The sequence below is a fragment of the Leptidea sinapis genome, chromosome 30 (assembly GCF_905404315.1).
Source record: "Leptidea sinapis chromosome 30, ilLepSina1.1, whole genome shotgun sequence".
NCBI lineage: Eukaryota > Metazoa > Arthropoda > Insecta > Lepidoptera > Pieridae > Leptidea > Leptidea sinapis.
In genome coordinates this window covers 3,781,524-3,804,145 of record NC_066294.1, presented here as the reverse complement: position 1 = coordinate 3,804,145, position 22,622 = coordinate 3,781,524, and the positions used below count along the sequence as shown (strand labels likewise).

Here is a 22,622-nt window from a genome sequence, read left to right as displayed (position 1 = left end):
ATTGATATTTCTGAAATATCTACGTATTTATTTTATTAAACCCATAATACACACCATTATGCTTGAAAATTCCTCAAATTCTGAATAAATTTGATTACATTAGTCTTACAATTTCGTGCTGTGGGTGAGATAAAAATAAACTGCATTATCAATAGACTATAGAAGCACTAATCTAGAATCAAAATGGAAGAAGATTGACCAATTTCAATCTGTGATTCTCGTAACTTTATTTTCGGATATGGTTTGGAAATTATAAATGTGTTAATTCTAAAAGTAAATAATTAAGTGCGTCGCAGTAACACTATCGAGGTTTTTATATTTTCTTGTTTTGAAGTGGTCCTATCCATGTATTGTGTGGTGAAAAATAACTGTGCTATAATGATAACAAAAGATACAAAATTTCTTTGATGTCTCGTTGCGTCTTTTTTTAGTTGCGTGTGTCGAGTGAATTTTAACTAGTCATGAACGTTTCCAGCAGCAAGAGCTGGTAATGAATACGTAACGTATGATGTGATTTTAGTGTTCGTGACGTCACAAGAGTAAAGAGACATTTTACAACTCCGCGCTATAATGTTTCCCAGTTTTTATCGGTGAACTTGCGAAAATTATTACCAGTTTAGTGAGAGAAAGTTCGCGGCGCGGAGGTGGTTTTGCGCGAGGATGGGCGGCGATGTCTGCCCCCTCCGATAGCGCTGCAAACCCTTCACAATGTGCATGCACCAATATATCATTGATGCAATTGTTTCATGAGTTAAAACAAAAATTCCCCGGCGTACCTGATCATGTTGTTTCTAATACAATTGAATTATATTGCCACGATAAGAAGGCATGTGAGAATCATCTCCTCAGAGAAGTCAAAACCTCCCTAACACATGCCTATCATGGGTCATCTTTGGCAGCAGCGCGCCAACTGAACAACTTAAAAATCAATCCACCTCCTAAGTGTCGTAACCAGCCTATAGTGAGGCATGATATCATAAGACCTACAAATGTGACATCTGTAACTTGCCAAGCACCACAAACTGCATTAATCAGCACAAGTATACTTGATGACCTTGAACTGAGCACTGACAATAACCAAAATATAGTGGAGAAGAAACCAGTGGAGGCTGTAAACTCTCCTGTAGCAATTGTGAATCTTGATAATTGTTTTGTCAAATACAATGCAGATTCACCCAGTGATCTGGAATTAACAAATGAAAAACAAGGTAATATAACAAAGGAAGCAAATCCAGAACATGTTACAGAAGCGCAACAGTCTGAAATTACAAATTATAGAATATTAAAGAGTAATAAAATAAAATCAAACCTACATGAGAGGCTAGATTGTGTTAAAGAAAAGAAGACCATAAAGAAAGATAAAGAAGAACCTAAGAAGGAAGTGAAAGAAGAATCACTGGTGGAATCTAAAGAAGAACCAAAATTAGAACAGCAGACTAAGCCTCAGAGACCGAATACATTAAACTTCATAAAACCTAATCCAGATATTGCATTTAATGAAGGTTTAAAACCGCAACCTGAAGCTGAGACTTTTCATACTGTGTCATCAGCTCCTAAAACTGAGAGCAAAGATAATAAAAACTCTGCTCAGCGTCAGGACAGGGGATATCCTCTAAATTTGTCTGTGAATGTCAACTGTCATATGGACTTGAGTCGCACTTACAGTGATTTGTGGTTGGATGATTATGAGAGTCCAAGAGCTATAACATCTGTTAATCTGACTGTTTGTACACCCACATCAAATATGGCAAGTCCTGTTCGAGATAATCATGATGATGATAACGGATTTGAGGGGCATGTGACAGTGACTGTAAGCCCTAGTACTGCAAGACCCCCAAGACGCAGGGCGCCACCACCACCACCAACTTCAAGAATAGATTCTCCAAGGCCTGCTAGGGCTGCACCTGACCCACCTAGTCGAGGTATGCTGGGCCTTTTAACATTTTATTTCAAATTGTTAGGTACTAAAAGCACTTATAGGAATTAAAGTTAAAGTTATAAATATTATGTTAGGAAACCATTTAAAAGCTTATCTTTTGTATAAAACTCTTTTACAAATTTTATTGTAACATATTAATTTATTCAAATTATTATTTACAATTTTAAGTTTAATTTAGTTTCAGATTTTCTTAATTTTACATCCCATTTAAATAGTACATTCAAATAATCAACTTTCAGAGCAATCTTTAATTGAACGTCAGAAGGAGAGATTGGCTCGTTTAGCATCAGCACTAGCTCAGGAGAAGGGTAGATTAGCACAGTTGAGTAAGGAGACCCAAATTCTTGCTGCACCTCCACCCACCCCAATGGCCACTCAAAGGTTGAAGGATTATGTGGAACGGTTGAGAGATGAGTGTGATATGCTTGCCAAGACCCTTGAAATGGGCACAACTGGTAAGTACACTTAAATCCTACTAATATGTTCCCTTTCTTAGCATGCATCCGTGCATGATGAATGGGATGTCGCTATGCCAACTTAATGGCTGACAGGCAGTAGTGAGATAAAACCTTTAGTTGCGAATGCAATGGGCAACTAATAATATTATAGTATTATGGATATTCCTATGTTTGAGTATTGTTATGTAGCAAACATAGAAATAGGTTGAATTTTGCTCCTTGGATTTATTATATATATAGTTAACCATCACCATTTCAGTGTTCATCATATTGATTTTGTGTCTTTGAATTTAGTCATACTGTATATATCTTTAAATTTTACTTTATCACTTCTTTTCACTACAATTACGCTTCTTTCTGTTTTGACAGACATTTTTTTTATATAATTGTTCGGTTAGGGCCCATGCCTGACAACCATAGGTCAAGCAAGGTAAGATACACATATTATAAATCTTTCTTTTCTCTTTAATTGGCATACCCTTATCCTTCTTTCAATATCTCTTCCAAGTATTGGCTATCCACCTATCAATTTCCTTATGCATAGTATTAATTCCTGAAAATAAATGTAATCTTCGACATACTCTATTTGTTCCGTATATAACATCTTTTTATGTTTTGAAGAGTCCATCATGCCTTTTGTTTTTGAGGTGTTCGTGGATAGTCCTGCTTTAGCACTTTGATCTGCTAGTTGTCGCATCATTTGCTCTAACTTTCGTGGACACTATAAAGAATAGAATCATATCATGCATAGCGTAGGTGGTTTAATTTCTCACCGTTTTGGTTAAGTCCACTTTCACTCTATTCTAAATACCTAAAAATCATCTCCAAAGCTTTTGAGAATAATTTAGGTGAGATAGGGTCTCCTTTTCGGACTCCTCGCTCTATAGGGGACTCTTTCTTCTGTTTTTTCCAATCTAATTTGCTTGGTACATCTGGAATCTATTATTCTTCTATTCTTGTTGATGCTTCCCAGATATACTTGTGTTCCAAGGTATCAAAGGCCTTGTTGAAATCTATGAATCCTAAATAATAGTTTTTATTGTATTTTTGAAGGATTTGTCTAAGAACATGTATCTGATCTATAGTTGAAAATTTTCTTAAAGCCAGCTTGTTCTTTTGGTTGATTTTAGTTGAGTGTAGTGGAGATGCAAAATAATACAATTTTTTTTTGTAAATATTTGACATTAAACTGATTGTACGGTAATTTCCTTTCTCGCTTTTGTCTCCTTTTTATGTAGCAGTATTATGATAGATTTTATCAATTCGTTACGAATATTTTCAGTCTCGTGAATCTATATATATATATAAGAGATTTCCACGTATATAGTCACTCATCACGATATCTCTGGAACCTCTGGTAGAGACTTGAAATTTGGTAGAAATATTCCTTTCGCCTAGTAGACATCAGCTAATTCGGACGGATTTAAAGAAATTCCATACGCAAGAGTTTTTTATAACAGAACAACGTCTGTCGGATCCGCTAGTTTCATTATATAGGTTCTATCTATATTTGAGTAATTCATTTGTGATTTGATCAGAGCCTCGCGTCTTTCGTGCTTTCTATGAATTCATTGCTTTAATTGTTTCTTCTTTTAATATTTTTGGTACAGATTTACTTTCACTTGAAATGTCTCTAGGGTATTTGCTTTGATACAGATTTATATAGTATTCTGTGACTTCATTGATTATTTCGTCCCTTTTACTTGTAATATTTCCGGTTTCTCTTTACACTAGACAATCATTTTTTTACTCTGTTCAATTCTTTAAAGGCTTTCGTTATAATATTCTCGTTTATCTTTTTCGTAATCTATGATATCTAAATACAGTTTTATTTGTTTTTCTTGCCTTGTAATAATTGTTTCCTAGTCTGTATTGGCTGTCTTGTTTTTATGGATTTTGAATTTGTTGTCACTATCTTCAAAGACCTTGTATTTGTTTTTAATAAATTTAAAAAATGTTCAAATATTTCTTCCATAGATGCGTTTTTGCCCTTGCCTTCTGCTAGACCTTTAAATTCAGTCTTAAGCATATCGATATTTGCAGTACACATCAGAGTAGATTGGTAATTTTGCCATCTTCTGTACCTTTTTATGGGCATTCCTGTTAGTATCGAGAAGGCCCTTCTATGATCTGAATAATAATAAATACATGCAAACGTTTCAAACTTTGCTGTTGCTTCGGTAACAATCACTTGGGTATAAGCTTTTTCAAGGCCAAGAGTAGTAAAGACTTCACTATCAGTCGGCATTGGATAACTGTCGGACTCCGTCTAGTAGCCTGATTTACCGAACTACGATACACACACCACCAATACTTTTAGGAATCGAAACAATGTGGGTAGCTCGATAAGGAACTGTACGAAATAGCTACTTCTTCATTTACCAGAATTTTTTGTGAAAATCTAATAACATTAAGATTTAATTTATAGCTTTCAAAATAATTGCGTTGTGTCAACAATAAGAATGACCTTGGCTTGTTGGGGAAAAACCGCAAGGAAGTCCCAAGGGTTAGACAATGCGTATGAGTCGGAAGAATTTTTGCGCATTGAATAATTTAAAGAGATGATTTCCATTTTTATTGCTTAACAAATGTCAATGGGTGTAACTTGCATTTGAGTTCCGCAGCATTTATTAATGTATGTTAATCTTAATATGTGTAAATTACGTGACACGTTGTTTGTCCTCGATGAACTCTTAAACTAATGAACGGATTAATGGGGATTACTTCATCGCGTGTTTGTCGCAGTTTGGTCCAACTTGAGAGATAGGATAGTTTTTATTTCGATTTGGGACCCAAAATTATTTTTATTTTTAATATTTGTTTTGTATGGACATACTTGTATGGAGAGAATTTAATGACGCACGGTTTGACAGGTCCGCTGTGAAACAATTTCATTAAAACAACAGGGAGAATATTTTACGAAATAATTCTTGATGTTTTGAAATATTATTGGCAAAATTCCTATAAAACAGTATTTTTTTTTACTATCTACAGAACATTTATTGAATAAGGCGTTACTTTGCGGAAATCCATAATTATACAAATTATTTAAGTTTTCTTTAGTGTTAATTCCGCCAATATTTGTCTTTAAAACAATTCGACACGTGTTTCGCCTCTCAGTCTCGTGCCAGATTTTGGCGAGACAACACGTCCTGAGGATGCCTCGTGTAGAGGCGAAACACGTGTCGAATTGTTTTAAAGACAAATATTGGCGGAATTAACACTAAAGAAAACTTAAATAATTTGTATATCTACAGAACGTCTGTCGGGTCAGCTAGTAATGTATATTTCAAGGTTCTGCTATAATAGATCGAAAAACAAATAGTACTTATGAAATTGCCGTCCTGCACTGTCCGTGTCCTGTTCATACCAAATAACAAATATATTTGTTTGGCTATAATTACCAACAGATTATTTTAAAAACTTTTTAGTTTTTTCTATATGAGACAGGGTAAACGGGCAAGAAGATCTCGTGATAACGTGCAACCGCCCATGGACATTCACAATACCCGGAGTCAAGAGATGCGTTGCCGGCTTTAAGGTGGCGGAATGCTCTAATCTTGAAGTTCCCTAAGTCGTATCGGTTTGGAGAAAAATGCAGCCGGTAATTGATTCCACAAAGTGGCTGTGCGAAGCAAAAAGAGTCTCGCAAAACGCGTAGTTGTTCAATACCAGACGTCAACATAATGCGGGTGGGATTCCGCATTTTGACGTGACATTACGTCAAGTCGGTGGTGGAACTCGGCGACTGGACCCGGACAGCTCCTCTGAGCACTCCTATTGATAAATGCGTTGTTTTTTTTTGCTAGTTGTTTTTACATGTTTTTATCAAATTAAGTTCTTTTTTGTCATCATCCGTTTAAAATTCGAGTAGGTAATCAATCAAGTAATCATAATTACTTATTTGTAACTGATATACCATAAAATATATTAGTCGTCGTGGCATCAACGCTGTACTGACTATAAATTTCGATCCGAAAAATAAACCTAGTCGTAGTGGTAGCCGAAAACTGGTTGATAATTGTCAAAGTTAAAGAAATTTTTAATCAGTTTTCTGATAGAGGAATTATAGTTAATCATACTAATGTACATAAAATAGTATAATTACGATCGTTTGATTGCGATTCGTTGGGAAATAGATAAAACCGTGCAAAGAATTATTGAGAGGAGATGTCATGTTAAACCACTTAGCATTTTATCTTGAATCATAAATATGTTATCTTGTTTAATATTTACATGATATCCTTATCATTTCAATTATTTTTACTTTTCACTTCCTTTGCCTATTACTATCATCTACCCTCTCGACATGATGGAGTCGTTTGGATTGACAGCACAAATATGAAAAGCAAAATATGTGGATGGATGTGTTGTAAAAGGTCGACCTGGGCGTATATTCCACGATAAGGTCGGGTATGATTTAAAAAGGGGACCATGTGAAGAGTAGCAACATGAGATGATGTATAAAAGTTTGGATGCTAGTTGAAGCCAGGCAAGAAATTATTTCAGGATCGTACCAAAAGGAAGTTCCTAATTCCTGCCTTCCACTTTTGGAGACAGAGAGTGTGATCAAATACTTGTATACACACATATAGACGATTTGATATTCAAAATACTAAGTGTACAACAATAGATTCGCTTTCATTTTCTATTATGTTTCTATTCTATGTATCTCCATTACAGAAGTTATTCTTTCTTGCAAACTTTGTTATTCTAGTCAAGTCTATGGGTGTCATTGTATGTTATGTACAGTGACTATTTAAGTACAGTCACTTTAAAATTTTATATGAGAAGGGAGAAACATGCAAATGGCTTATCTGAGTGATAAATAAGTACCTACCATTGATGTGAGAGCATGTTCTTTTTGGAAATACCATTTATTACCCCAGTGGCTAGTAACACCAACAACTTATATCAGAGGCCAGGGGATGAACCACGGAATGTGCAATAATGAAACATATTCAATATAAATATTAATGTTTGAGGGGAAACTAAGAGTGTTTGTGGGGTCTTCTTACATAATTATGGAGGAACCGCACCTAACAGCCAAGCCCTAATTTATTTTAGGATGGTACCCATAACTAGTACAAAATTCAATTGTCAGCATTTAAATTTAATAGTGTTCAGTATGAAATGGATCCATCTCTTCTCTAAAAAGACCTAAACCATGCCTCAACGCTTACAAGACTTTTTTACATTTACAGCTCGAGTGCTGCCCGTTCCGGAGACAGCGGACGGAAATTTCTACAGCAATATCTACACTGGGCAACGTCCGCCATCCTCCTGGCAGTGTCACATGTGCACATTCAGGAATCACCCGCTCCTCGACAAGTGCGAAGAGTGCGACATGCCCAGGATATTCGTAGGTACGTCCCCAGCTTCCACGCACGATTCAGGATTCGGATCCTTCCGAGACAGGAACAGACGCGGCGCCAACCATCTGGAACAGACTGATGTGACAGATTCCACTATCAATGTGGTCGGTAGCTGTCCGGTGAATGTTTGAGTGCCGTCGTGTCTTAACAGAGGCTAGATTTGTTTAGTGTTGTGCGACTTACTTGCATGTGTTGACAATTATATACAGTTGAATGCAAGTGTGTTCCGTGAACATTTATTATTGCATGTGTGTTCCACTACATTAACACTTACTATATTTGGACGTAGTCCCTGAAAAACGTTCTAAGCCACAAACATCACATTTTATGAAATTTGCGTTTAAAGTTTAATAATTATTAGTGTATTCCTTACATATAGATTGGGCTACTAAGTCATGATGTCATGTAAAGAGTGACAGTAGGGCCGCCATTTTTTGTCAGTCCGTAAATATGAATCACGTGACCAGTTTTGTGTTCATAACTCAATTTCGACATGAATGTGGTTTGGAAGGTTTTTCTGGAGTTACGTCCATTTATTCCTGAACCTGTTTCCCATTTTTTACCAATTTATAAGTGAATTTAATAAGTATATCTAGGACACTAGACTTTTCCTTTTGGAACATGCGAAAAAACTATTACTAATACATATTATGTATATAAGCAAAAGGCAATAAAAATTGCTGCATTAATTTTAAGTATGGTAAATATCTGATGTTCTTATTGAGGTTATTAGGTGAAAATATATTTATTGATTAGGTTTAAATGTTACATCACACTTTCTGGTCATGTATTTTGGGATCTCTTGGAAAGACTACTTCAAGCGCCTTGCCAAAAGAAATTATTTTATCATTAATTATTGGTAGTCATAGAGTTTGCTCAAGAACTTATAATTGCTCAGAATGCACAACACTAATAAGTACACAATATTAAGATTGTTGATTGATATAATAATCCTTATTCATGCCCTAAAATCTAAATAGTCTTATTCCAGTTAGTGCAAAATTCAATTGAAAAGAATATTTTGGGAAGGATCACTACTAGCAATTTTATTGAAATGAAATTATTTACTTAAGTAGATTTTAATTATAAACAGTCCATAGATTTTAGATGGTCGGCCTGAATATACCATTAATTTATAGTTTTAGTTAATGATTGTAATTGATAAGGTGCAGGAATCACACAGGGGATATATTATTAAACTGTTATGATCACAAATTATATAGTTATGTTGATTGAGATTAATTATTCTTTTTGTGTTATACCTGGTCCATATATAACGAATGACGGTGAATGGAAGCTAATGAATGAAATAGAATGAGTGTGTGATGTGAGTGAAAGACAAGTGAGATCTTTATCTGGCTTTCATTCAATATTGTTCTTTGTATGAGGACAAGTTATTACATAATGTTACTTTAGCCAGCTATTGTTGAATATGAGAAAGGCAATGGAGACTATTATAAAATACATCTGGTAGATTGGAAAGCTAAATTTAATACAATTAATTGTCTACTCAGCCATAAGTTTTCTATTTTACATTGATATTTACAATTTATTATACTTATTAACTTACCCCCTTATTCATAATAGTCTGCTAACTTAAAGCATTGCACTCTATAGCAGCTGTTTTAAGTTAGCGGACCATTACGAATAAGGGGGGTTAATGTTTTAGCCACATGATCGTCGTTATATTTGAAACACAGTACGAAAATATGTACCTTAATCATTTGAATACAGAAAGATCTAACATAGATTGGATTAGTTAAAAAAAAAAATATAAAAGCTGTATAGTGTATACGCCTGTTTGTTTTAATCATTTATTTTATCAAATAATGTAATTTGTTGTGTTTTGTGTAATATACCGTTTTTCATCCTTAGTGGAATGTGTAAGTTTTCATTTAAGGCTAGCTCTAAAGGCCGTAAGAGGAGAATAGAGATTTTAGGTATAATATTATAAAGTCCATCCATATTATTGTCCGGGTGTCCGTATAATTTAAACTTTTTCATATAAATATCACATGAAATAATTGTGAGCTTTAGAGGATTTTTTTTAATATTGTAGATAAATACATGAATCACAAACATTCATTTTTATTAGTGGAAATTTGTAACTGTTTATCAAAATTACCTACATGTATTCAGGGTGTCTCTCTTATAATAATTGGTAATTGCGAAGTATTTTATTAACCTGGCACAATGCACTAATAATAATAAGTCACAAGTGCTTTTAATCTTACAATTATTATGAATAGGAATTTAGAACCGACGACATCACAATAATAAAATTATCAGGTTGTTTCAAATGGGCTTACTTTTTTTTATTAGTAAGAAATTGATGGCAATTGTCTTGTACAGACAATCCAATAATGTTATAAGAAGAATTCTAATGTAGTTTTAGTCAAGTATTCAAAAGTATCTAGTAATTTATATACCTATTTTTCACTCTGACAATCTCAATTTATTCGATATCCAATCTCTAGCTTAAAATAATATATAGAAGCCATATTTATTGTCTACCTGTCAATCGATCATGACTCTCAATTTCCAACTACATATAAAACACCTAATTAAAAATTATAATAAGCATCCCCGACTGAAAAAAAAGATCATCAAAATGTTTCATAGACCGGTTATAGAAACGCTAAAAGAAGGAATCTATTTAAATTTTAATCTTGGATCCCCAATTAGGAATATTATTGGCAATCTTACATATAGTTACAGTCTTTAATTTGAATTTTACTTAGGGATAGTAGGTACCTAGCCGTCAAGATTTATATTTATTGTTCAAAATTGAATATAAATTGTGAACTTCAATATATTTTATAGTATTAACTTACAGGAGACACCCTTTATTGCCTTAAAATAGTGATCTTAGGGAGGTAGTTCGATATTGTAGTAAGAGGACTTAATTATTTGTAAATGTTTGTTGTTTTATAAGCTGACTTGTAGATTTTATAAGTATTCAATGTGATCGATAAATTTTTATGATTATTATGAAATAAAATGTTATTTTGAGAATATAGGATTTTATTTCAGTAATTAAACGTTATGCGAGTAGTTTTAGTATGTGTGTTAAGTTATGTGTGATATTTGACGGCAATCTTGTGTCAATGAATCTTTTTTTCGAGTTTATCACTTAAGACATGGATTAGAGAGAAGATTAGTGGCGATCGATTCGTCATTAAGAATTGCTGCAGAAACATGGACATTGCGAGAGACTGAAAAGAAATGAAAGACGCTCTGTAGATGTGGTGCTAGAGAACCGCGTTTCGCACAATTGACTAAATGCTTCAGGAACTAGATATCAACGTCTACCGCCAAAGTTTATTTGGACACATAGATGTGAGGCAATCATTCTGTCTATAGAAAGTCTTGTCGTCCATAGAAGGTATAAACAACCGAATAGCTATGTCGACACGTCTTTTTTTATGTTCATGCATGCGTGATCAAGGGCATGCGTCATAGCGCACGTGACAACAGCGCACGTGAGTATGCCTGATCATAGCGAAGCGCGCGCTGTGTATCCTATTTTCCCGCATCGGGTATAATTCTGTGCCACAAAGCGTTCAACAACAACGTCGGAACTAAATTGACGTTGCGTTCGTTAACGCATTCAATTAAAGAAAGCGCGACACAAAAGTTATAAAGAGGAAAAGGGACAGAGTGATCTCGGACAGAGAGATGGCGGCAAATTGTGATGCGCAATGCATCTGCTGATAACACTTCGTGACAACCACGAATCAACGCTCTGCCATGACCATAGCGATAAGAGTAATTATATCTGAAATGTGTCATTAATCATTTTGGAAAATTAATATTACCTACCTACGTATTTATTTATCACGACGTCTCGCTACGTGTGCATTTGGAGAAGTAACATGCTAAGTTTAATCCAATAAAAAATATTTATCGTATGTAATCAAGTTAAGCTTGAACCTTAGACCATTTATACGTCTTGATAGACTGTGACAGCTGAGAGAACGTCAAAAAAAAATTGAAGTTGACAGTTAACCTTCTTTTGAACAATGCGCGCACACTACTCTAGGTAGGACACGACATGAAAAAGAATTTTTAAGAGTCGCCTCTTTTTTGCACTAAGTCAGTACAATGCCCTACTTCAAATGAGGCGAAGTTACGAGTAAAAATATTGTGTTATTGATGACATATTATTAAAGACAAGCGGATCAAAAATGTGAAAGAATAAGTGATTCTTTTTTAGAGAATTGGAGTGTACTATAATAAACTAACCACTTTTAGTGGCGTGATAACTGATTAAAGATTAAATAAATATTAGAGTTATATCAAATGTATAAAAAACGAAATGAACTTTTGTTTCATAAACTATGATTTTGAGTTATTACAAATAATAAGATATATTTGTATTCTTCGTTATTTATTGTGCATTTCTTTTAATTGTTTTGAAGTATATGTCTCGCTCCTTCACGTACTAGAGGCTTATTAGTCTCTAGTACTACGCGTTATTTACTCTGTAAAACAATAGTTTTGCCGTTACTACCGCGACAAAATATTTGAAGCAGTACACTTTAAAATATCGAGCTACTCTTACATTTTGACGTCACGTACGGGACGTCACAGTTACATACAAATCGCGAGTATAAGACATAGCTTGTCACGCACGCTAAAGAAATAAACCTGGCCTGTTTTCATCGCTTGTCTAGCAGCAAGAGGCCCTATCTAGACGTATAATTATCTAAGGCTTGAACTATATTTTGAGGTTTTCACTTATTGTTGAACGACTGTCGTAAAGCTAGTGTCAAATTAAAATGTGTTGACAGTTAAATAATTTGAAAGTTAAAGGGCTTTACAAGCGTAAGGTTTAATATGGATAAGACTAACTTAGTCTTATCCATAGTTACTTACCTACCTATACATATAAATCCCGGAGGACTTGTCATTTACGATAATACTAGTAATTTCTCCGCCGTTACTGTCTAGTCAAGTGTCTTAATAATTATCCTTTTAAATGTCACAATACTTACACAAACCTAACAGGTAAGAAATAACCTTGTGTTGTCTTTGGAATGCTGTTTGTTTTTTGCATTAAATTTTCATCGACTGTAAATTGATCTGTACATAATTGGATTTATTTTCTGCACAGTTCGCTCACCAGACGGTATAACGGTTCGCCTAATGCCAGGTCGCCGAAGTAAGTATATTAATATTATAAGCTAGAAATTTTCTTGGTCACCTTTTGGATTTGTTTAATCAAAAGCGTTTGGTTCCAATTGGCATATTACAATTCAAAATTTTCTCATTTTTCAGAAATTGTTCGCTCGTGGGTCTTATGAGACGAAGGTTAATTAGGTCTACTCTATCTTAAGTGCAGTAGCTAAAACTATCTGTGATATTCGCATTTGGTAAGACTTATTTTTAAGTCGTTATTTTGAATTGCACATTCCATATTAGGATGTTGTCTATGGTTGCATTGTATGGATATACCGGGGAAGTGACGTCAGAACATATGCCTTGATAAGATATTAAGTATTTTTAACAGCTCAAAGTAACATGACAGTGTCATGTGAATAGTTGGTCTTTCGAAAGGCATTATCAAGGGTCTTATATTATGCTCTTTCCTATTCCCATTGAGTGCTCTATCGTACCAAATGCGAATAACTTATTGTTATTTACATTTACACGCTGCTGCACTTAAGGTGGATAGGAAGATTTGTCATCCATAAAATTATATGTTTAGCTGTAAGACTTATAGATTGTTATTTATATCTGTATAAACCTGTAGCTACCAAGTTCGTAGCGAGAAGAAATTAGGTAAAATATTTTATTGAAACTGAATAAAGCAACGATAGATGCCAGCTAATAAATGTACTATATTAGTATCTAGTAATTATAGAGAAATAAGTATAACGATATCAATTCATTGTGACGATTCTGCGTATTTTTATAATAATATTTGCGCTGATGAATATGTGTTATAAATATAAATAGGCTGTTAAAACACAAAAGTAATATTTCTTTTGTGCCTGTTTGATATTCGCATTTTGGCGCTGTTGGCCATGTAGCGAGAGTCTGCGGTACTAAAACTAGTGATGATAACCTAATGGATACCACCAACATAGATGGTGGGAAACTATTTACAAAAAAAATGTGTACTTTATTACGTTGATTGTTGAAGTATAAATAACACGGAAAACGAACGAAATTAATTCAAATTGTAAAAATACTTAGAGTTAGTTAGAGTAGGTATAGTACGTTCCTTCGCAGCCATTTATATTATACGTCAAAATTAGTCCTCTAGACGCTCGGAAGTGGCGCTTCAAATAGGCACAAAAAATTTGCTGTCAAACATATGGAACAGCCTGTCCAGTGGTATTTATACAGGTCAGTGTCAGTGAATAAATGATTCCAACACTACCTGTATCTATAATGAAAATGGAACATGCGTATTTAAAAACCATTTATTCACATTGATAAAGGTTATTTTGCATAACTTTCAAAGTTGCACACCTACTGCAAAGTTCTCATTGAAATAAGCTTGTCTTTCATCTTTGGAATTACATATTAGTTTGAATATTCAATTTGACGTGTTATACATATAGACATATCACGTCCAATAAAAACAAAGCCAAAATATGGAACATGCAAAAAATTACACCTTAAGCATCGACTGCTATAAGATATATTGCCGCATTTACTCCAGTTGTTTAAAATATTATTGGTCAATAAGTAGCAATGTAAAACATTTATTCAGTTCAGAAATGACACAGTAGACGAAATGACGGACAGTGACAGTTGACACACTAAGGAGTGTGCTTATATTGTCTGCACACTTTTGCCGGTCCGCTATCAGACTGCGAATGATAAGTCCTTAAATATGTTTAGAACGTCATTGGAATTATTATCTAATTTGAATTTGTCACTTCATAGAAAAATATTTAAAAAAGTTTACAAAGACAAAGTCAGAGATTCAAGAAGTGTATTATTGAGTGGCTACCAAGACATTGAACATTCGATATTTGTCTTGTTCAGAGCGTTTGAATCATCCAGTGTTACTAGATATAATAACACTCGTAGATGATTAAAGTTGTGGTGATTACAGTGGCTGTCTGCAAATCTTGAACTGAAATTGAAATATGTTACGAAATTTAAATGAACTGTTAAAAAAACGTTTGTGTGGGAAAGGTAATTAAAACATAAACGATTTTCTTAATGATACCAGTCTGGTGACAGATGTTTCTTGTGATCCATATTTTTATTTAAAAAAAAGCCCACTAATTTCTTGCGCCAGTTCTTTTCAGGTCTGAGGCAGTCTATTTTGAATGGGTGGTAGTTTTTGACGTTCAATAAGTGATTTTGAATAAAATGCTTACTTCAATGAGTGCCTGCCGTACTAAATATTCAAAGTGTAATATAACGAGTTTTATTAGAGAGAAATTTCTCAAGAACAAAACTAGGAATAAATATCTACTCTAACCAGTAGCAATCATTTACGATACATTGTTATTATTACCTGACCAATGAGCATTCAGTACCCAGCGCGGCGCCCGCTCACTTCAGTTAGTTGACTGAATTGTTTGCATAGGTATTGCGACTTGCGTGATATAGTTGATGTCAGTAATTTATGTAGTTGATTACATTACTTGCCACATCATTGTAGAACGACAACACTTTGAATCTGTACAAAGTGTTTAAATTAATATCTACGAATTTGTTATGAAAAACAGCAGAATTTACATACAAGAGAAACTTTAATGTTAACAGTTGAATGTAATTAAACTAAATGAATCGTTATACAAAATTATGTAATTACTTATAGGAAAATCGGTGTCAGTGTTCTAATATCTATAAGAATAATGTAAAACACTCGCTGCCCGTCAATGGCGTTTTATAGGCCAGTCCACATACAACGAACAACGGCAAACAAAAGGTCTGCCTTCTGTTTCACTTGGCGTCACACAATCTTTCTCTTTCGCTCAATTTTTTTTTACCGAATTTGTTATAATAGTGTGGACAGGCGCGGGCGCAAACGTTGGACCCGAGGCATCGCAGAAGGGCAGGAAGTGTTTTACAAACGAGCTTGACATTATTGTACCGTCAAGCAAAGCGAACTGTGCTTTAATTACTAGTCTCTTGTGAAAAAAATATATATAACTATACAAATAAAGTTACTTGAGTAATTATAATTAGTAAAAGTAAAATATAATTAGTAAAAAAAATAGTAAATAAGGATTAATTTAAATCAGTGCTTGCACTCGCTATTTGGATTTTATTTGAATCTTATAATAGAATTTATCATTTTCAATAAATAATTTGTTTCAAATAACAATCTAATGTACCTAGCTGGTACGTAGGCCTACTTGTACAAAACAAATCATGAATTTAATCTTTATCTCTCTTTGATACTTGTAGACCAAGTACATAAAAAACTTGTGAATACACTCAAAACCTTTACTGGTTATGAAATACATTATTAAAAAACTATCTGCCTAATGCAAGTATGATAATATGTATCTCCCTTGAAATAAAAAGACGTGTGGCACTCGGGGACTGCCGCGGTTAAGCTATTGCATAGCATTTTTTATCAACTTATGCAATTATAATATTTTTTTATTTTATTTATGCAGTATTTCTTTTTTGATAAAATTAATTTAAAAAAAAAGCAAAAAACGGGAAGTGAGTAAAATTTTACTTGCAAGATTTGATTACACACAGACAACGGGACAGGTGAAACTAAAAAAATGCTTGTCATAATAAAAATTAAAAAACGTGATAAAAAAAATAAAGAAATTAAAAAAAATCAAGACGTACCCCAGGCTCGAACCTGGGCCTAGATCTAGTAAGTAAGTGTTAGGTTATTTTCGTTACGGAATTTCTGGATTCGGTCTCCACGCTCTAGGCCCGCGATAGAAGCTATGCAATAGCTTAATAAATGTCGAATTGGAAGATAGGTTACCTCAGAAATAAATCGGTAGGTACATTATCCCACAATCACTATTTGCACTCGCGAGAATTTTTTATTTTTCTCAACATAAACAAACATTTGTTTGAAATAATTAATAAGAAATTATAACAAGTTTCAATCTCTTTTGACTGTAAATAAAGATGAGCGTAGAGCGGTGTTAATTTTTTTTAATGAAAATAAGGGACGAGACGAGCAGGACGTTCAGCTGATGGTAATTGATACGCCCTGCCCATTACAATGCATGCCGCTCAGGATTATTGAAAAACTAAAAAATTCGGAGCGGTACTACAATTGCGCTCGTCACCTTGAGACATAAGATGTTAAGTCTCATTTGCCCAGTAATTTCACTAGCTACGGCGCCCTTCAGACCGAAACACAGTACTGCTTACACATTACTGCTTCACGGCAGAAATAGGCGCCGTTGTGGTACCCATAATCTAGCCGGCATCCTGTGCAAAAGAGCCTCCCACTGGTAAAGGTTGTAAAGTTGTATGGTATCTGTTTACATGATGTGTTTTAGCAGTTAATTTTTATTAAAGTTATGACAAAGCTACATAAACACTGCGTGCTAGGTATAAAATATTTACTACTACCCTCATTTTCTTGCCTTTTTATTAATGGGCTCGGCCGCCACTGCGTCGTTCTATGAAAATCCGTTGATGCTGCTCCTTAAAAATTATTGATAAACAAACTATGTGACAGCTTTTATAAAAAACTAATTTTAATAGCTCTCTGTGTTCTTAGTAGGTTCTATTTATTAAGTTTTTACATATATTTATTTTATAGTCGAGTACTTCAAATCAATTCTATCGAGATTCCGTATCTCGGGAGACAATTACTTTAAATTAAAAAAGTGCTATTCCTTATTGGATGTACCTACTGATGCCCTTGGCTTCGCCTCGTGCCTACAACTGCACCGTACGCAAGAAAGCCTCTATTTTATCCGTTGATGAAAAGTATCGATATATTATTTGTAAGTAAGCTATGTATAAAGTTATATTATGCATACATAAAAAAAGCTTCGTTTTTCTCAAAAAAATGGTCCACTATGAAAGGACCCCAGATTACTCAATTAGGTAATATTAAGATGTACTTACTCGATAATAACTTACCCCTATTGTTAATTCTACCGAGCTTCATTTGTTTCCATGGATTATGTTTTTGATTCGTTTTTTGTGACATGCATATTTCTCAAATGTGACGAACCTACCTACGTAATAATATGTACCTTGCCCTCAGGATTTCAGAGTGAAATAAGCCAAATAAACTTTATCACTATAAATATTACTGAATCTACCATTAAACAAATTAAAGACAACCATTGAAGACCATTAAAACAACAAAATTGTTCAAGCTAGATGCTTACGAAATTCAATTAAATAAAGAAAATTAGCATTTAGTGGCTATAGATCTCCACGCTCCAGAACCTATTTGAAATAAACCATTTTTATATTTGGATAGTAGGTAATTTATTCAAGATGTCCAGTATACTCGGTATGTTATACAGGATAATTCTTTAGCACACTATAAGCCCAAAAACCACACAATTTTACAGAAACAAATAACGTATTCCTTAAGTTTTACATGCCAAGCCTGCAATGGCTATACGTACATTCTTAGTGACATGAGATCAGACACACTTCAAAATAACAACTTGCATTAGCTGTTGTTCCCGCTCTACTTTGCTGGATTTATAAGTATTTATAACATTACACCAAAATATATTAAAATTTTCAAATTTCATAAAGACATGGTTTCAAACTCAGAGAGTTTATGTGTCTAGACAACCGATAAAAATAGGCCAGGTAAGGTATGATAGTATGTGTGACAAGCTACTTCTTACCACAGAACACTTTTACTCTCACGAGCTTCTTACACACATTTGTATTTTGTATGACACTTTGTGTTAGTGTGTGTGCATTGATCAAAATAGAGGTAAACTCAATTTTTTTCGACGTTTTCACAGCTATCATAGCCTATCTAGACATAAAAATTCTAAGGTTTCAAACTCGTAAACATTAAAATTGAAATTTTATTTTGTCATCTTTTGCTGTTTGTTATTTTTCTGTACTCAGCATTATAAAAAAGGGCTTCCTCCTTAGCCAAAGAAACATTTACTCCACAATCAGGAAATATAAAGGTTCACCAGTGATCACTTAAAATCGGGAACCCAAACTCTATAAATTTATTAAAGTGTGAGGAACATTATATTTGTTAAGAATTTGGATAATTTTAGACTCCGGCACATTACCTGCTTATCCTACAAAGCATTGTAAGACTGAAATTTTAATATTCGCAACTTCACAATAACAAACCACTGACGAGTAAAAAAATAAGGACTCCGCGCCGTGATATTAACACGTGAAGCACCTTTATGCTAGTGTGTGTGTGCAGTTACGGGGGATACCAGATAACACAAATTATGTCCCGTTATTAGTCATAGTAATATAGCAACATTACTTTTAACTCCGATTTTTTAATTTCTGTTAGATTGTATCCTATAATAAAAATCCCAGGCATAGTATGAAAGTAAAGATTGGGGGTTTGATTCCTATGCCCATGTCTTGTTTGTAGTATTTTTGTCTTAACTGATATTAAAATGTAACATGTAAAAAACATTTCTTATTTTAAGAATACCTACTCAAAATTCATTTCGTTTGTTTATCTCTGACGTGGTATCAATTATGTACATTTTTATAGAACAAATAACTATGTTTTATAGTGATTTGGTTGTTAAGTAAATACACAAGTGGTGGAAATTTTGACATAGTACTGGATCCCCGACAATTCAAGTAGCTATGTAGATTTAATGTTTAGAACTGATACTCGGATGCACCAGATCAAAGATGAGAACGATACTCGTAGTGAAATAGTGTTCCACACTACTTAAAAAAAATTGTTAAAGACAGAACTGTTATCATTGCATCTAGAAACAGATAATGATTTATGTACTTAGAACACTATTAAATGGATTACCCTATTTTTCGAGTAAAGTCCCCGTTTACTTTCCGGTCACACCGGATGTTACTATCACGCGAAGCGGAGGTTTTGTCTCAAACATCGAATTAATTTGTATTATGAAAATACTATAAAATATAGTGATAAAAACTATTTATCTGTGGAAGGTAATTCCTTGACACTTTTATTGTATCCTAGCACTGTTTTTACACAATTTCTCAATACACGGCAGCATTTTAAAATTACTTCTTGCGACGCAAATTGATCAGTCACAGACAATGGCAGATGTCATAATGGCGGCTGAACGGCTTATTTTAGTGTGTTTTGCGTGGGTCTGTGTATTTACACGTTAACTGGCTTGTTTTGATGCTTCACTGTTATGTTAGGTGACATGGAGTCCTTATTTTCTTTACTCGTCCGTGTAACAAACCAGCCATTTAGAATAACAATATTGACTGTTTTCTATGCAGGTTTATTGTCAGTACCAATTAAACTTTCAAATAAAGTAAAAATAAAACAACAATGCTAAGAAAATGTATATGCTAAGTGTACAATAGATTGTAATACAAAATATTTTATACATATAAAGAAGATTGTATGTTACCAAATAAAAATGTGCTCATTCTTATATTAGTTTATTATTTATGTATTCTGAGGTGTAATGCAATTAAAAGGTAAAACTTCTGATTACTTACAACCAAACCTAAATGATCTTGAATAAGAATACACCATATGAAATCCATTTTTTTTTTATAAAAACTTCAGTTCATCAATTTTCTTTTATTAGCCTATCTAGTCCTGTACAAGCTCAGATTGTTTTAAGACATCCAGATTATTGTTTATTATCAAAAAATGTGGCAAATTATTATAGGTACAAAACTTGGACATAAATAAACTAATAGGACATCTGGATTCAAACTGGAGTCAGGATCACCCAATGTCCCATCTGAACTATTATAGTTTTGTAATATATAGTGGCGAAATTTACCTTTGTATTCTATGTTATTGTAGCAGTTTTTTGCAAAATTGAAACCTAGCTAGAACGATTTGTAGCCCCGAAACCTGTTTACTAAATTTCATTAAAATCATTGAAGCTATTTCTGAGATTCAGATTATATATTTATATACAAGAATTGCTTGTTTAAAGATATATTCAACAACAATTACACTATAGAATTGTTTTTTATTAAAGTTTGGGGTCAAAGCACCTGCATAGATCTTAATGGCCCAATACTTGTGCAGTACATATTGTCTTCTCCTCAGATCAAGAGTCCTTTGAAAGTGTGGACATGACTTCAAGTCATTATAGAGAGAGAGAGATCAAGTTATTAATGGATTGAGACTAAGAGTCCAAACACATGCTTTTCTTGAGTTATCTCAAGAAATAACATCCCTAGACCTATTATTTTTAAGGCGCAGAATCATCAGGGGGTACAGGTTAGTAGGATTAAAATTAAAATATTTAACATGTCAATGGCAAGAATTGATGATCATTATTGCCTTAAATCTCATCAATGACAGAAGATATTTTTATTGTTAACCTAAAATTGACACAGAGTTCAACCAATTTTATTATTTCCTTCCAATTATATATATTTATATAGCAGTTCCCCTTTCCAAATTTTGTTTAATCTCAGCTGTATGTTCACCATAAAACCTTTCCAATTTCTTGTTAAACTTAGCATTTCTTTCATTGATATAATCAATATCAGCATCATCATTGTGTGTCCTTCTACGTGAATATTTCGCTCTTTTAGCAATTTGTCCTTCCAGATCGTCTACCATCTTATCAACAGCCTCCTTTCTATCCTTATGCATGCCATGAATAATAACATTTGGACCACCATAAAATGCATCGCCATATTTCTCTTTCTGTTTTTCATATTGTTCCATATCTGCCTGTGGCATGTTCTTTACAAGTCTATTGTATTGTCTCACTGTTGCTTGTTCATATGTTGAGAAACCTTGATCAGGATTCTTTTTCTTCTTCTTTCTTTCTAATCTCTCTGCTTCTATTGCTGATATATTTAAAAGCTTCACTCTATCGTAATCCTTACCTTGTTTAGAAGCCTCTTCCCGTTTAGTTTGATCATCCATTAACCATTCTGCTTGTCTTCGTTTGGCTTCATAGTTTGAAGGTAACTTGTTTCTTGCTTCTTCGGCGACGACTTCTTGGTGATTTTGCGTTCGAGCCTCATTTCGAGCGTTGTGTAAGGAGCGCAATTTTTTCATTCGCTCAGCCTGCTTTTCGGCAAAGGACATTTCTTTGGAAGCTGATGTGTCAGTGGTGCTCATGTTGTTTTTGAACAACAATAAAAATGATTTTAAAAATAAACTATGCGATCTATTTTTCTCCGTCAAACAAACATTTGTCCCTTCATGTAACAAAGCTACAGTAAAAATATTAAAAACTGAACCTGAACTATATATCTAGAAAATTTATTCAGATTTCAGACTTTACGTGAATTCGTCGTGAACGTAATTTTTAATTTCTCTTTGTTTACGACACAACAAAGAGAATATAATCACTACGTCAACACAAGATCATAATCACAGAGAAAGAGGACATTAGTTACAGAGCACTACAATATTTAGTCTGACGAATAATTAATAATATAAATTAAATAACTTTATAGTAAATACTAGTCCACGAAAGTTCAAGGTAGGTCTAAATACTCGTCTATTTATTAATTTAATCACAGAATACAACACAGACTTTAAAGGAGATACTACGGATGACGGAATACGGATACTAGATTTTTTTTTCTACTATTTTTTTTTTATTGAATAGGAGGACAAACGAGCGTACGGGTCACCTGTTGTTAAGTGATCACCGCCGCCCATACTCTCTTGCAACACCAGAGGAATCACAGGAGCGTTGCCGGCCTTTAAGGAAGGTGTACGCGCTTTTTTTGAAGGTACCAATGTCGTATCGTCCCGGAAACACCGCACAAGGA

General features: G+C 33.8%; 2 protein-coding genes across 3 annotated transcripts; one reads left to right on the top strand and one right to left on the bottom strand.

The window, feature by feature from the left end:
* The first annotated feature begins 190 nt into the window (after window positions 1–190).
* On the top strand, window positions 191–20,293 carry LOC126973866 (uncharacterized). 2 transcript variants are annotated; one of them, XM_050821221.1, is made up of 5 exons: window positions 191–1,922; window positions 2,179–2,394; window positions 7,602–7,763; window positions 12,889–12,936; window positions 13,053–20,293. In XM_050821221.1, the coding sequence occupies exons 1-5, from the start codon at window positions 671–673 to the stop codon at window positions 13,076–13,078; spliced, it is 1,704 nt and encodes a 567-aa protein (XP_050677178.1). In that variant the 5' UTR covers window positions 191–670; the 3' UTR covers window positions 13,079–20,293. The 2 variants fall into 2 exon arrangements, with proteins under 2 accessions (XP_050677178.1, XP_050677177.1); XM_050821220.1 differs by lacking the exons at window positions 12,889–12,936; window positions 13,053–20,293 and having other exon boundaries at window positions 7,602–10,787.
* On the bottom strand, window positions 20,189–22,164 carry LOC126973913 (pre-mRNA-splicing factor Syf2-like). The gene has a single exon (XM_050821284.1). It carries the CDS (start codon window positions 21,958–21,960, stop codon window positions 21,262–21,264), a length of 699 nt encoding a protein of 232 aa, XP_050677241.1. The 5' UTR covers window positions 21,961–22,164; the 3' UTR covers window positions 20,189–21,261.
* Between the last annotated feature and the right edge of the window lie 458 nt (window positions 22,165–22,622).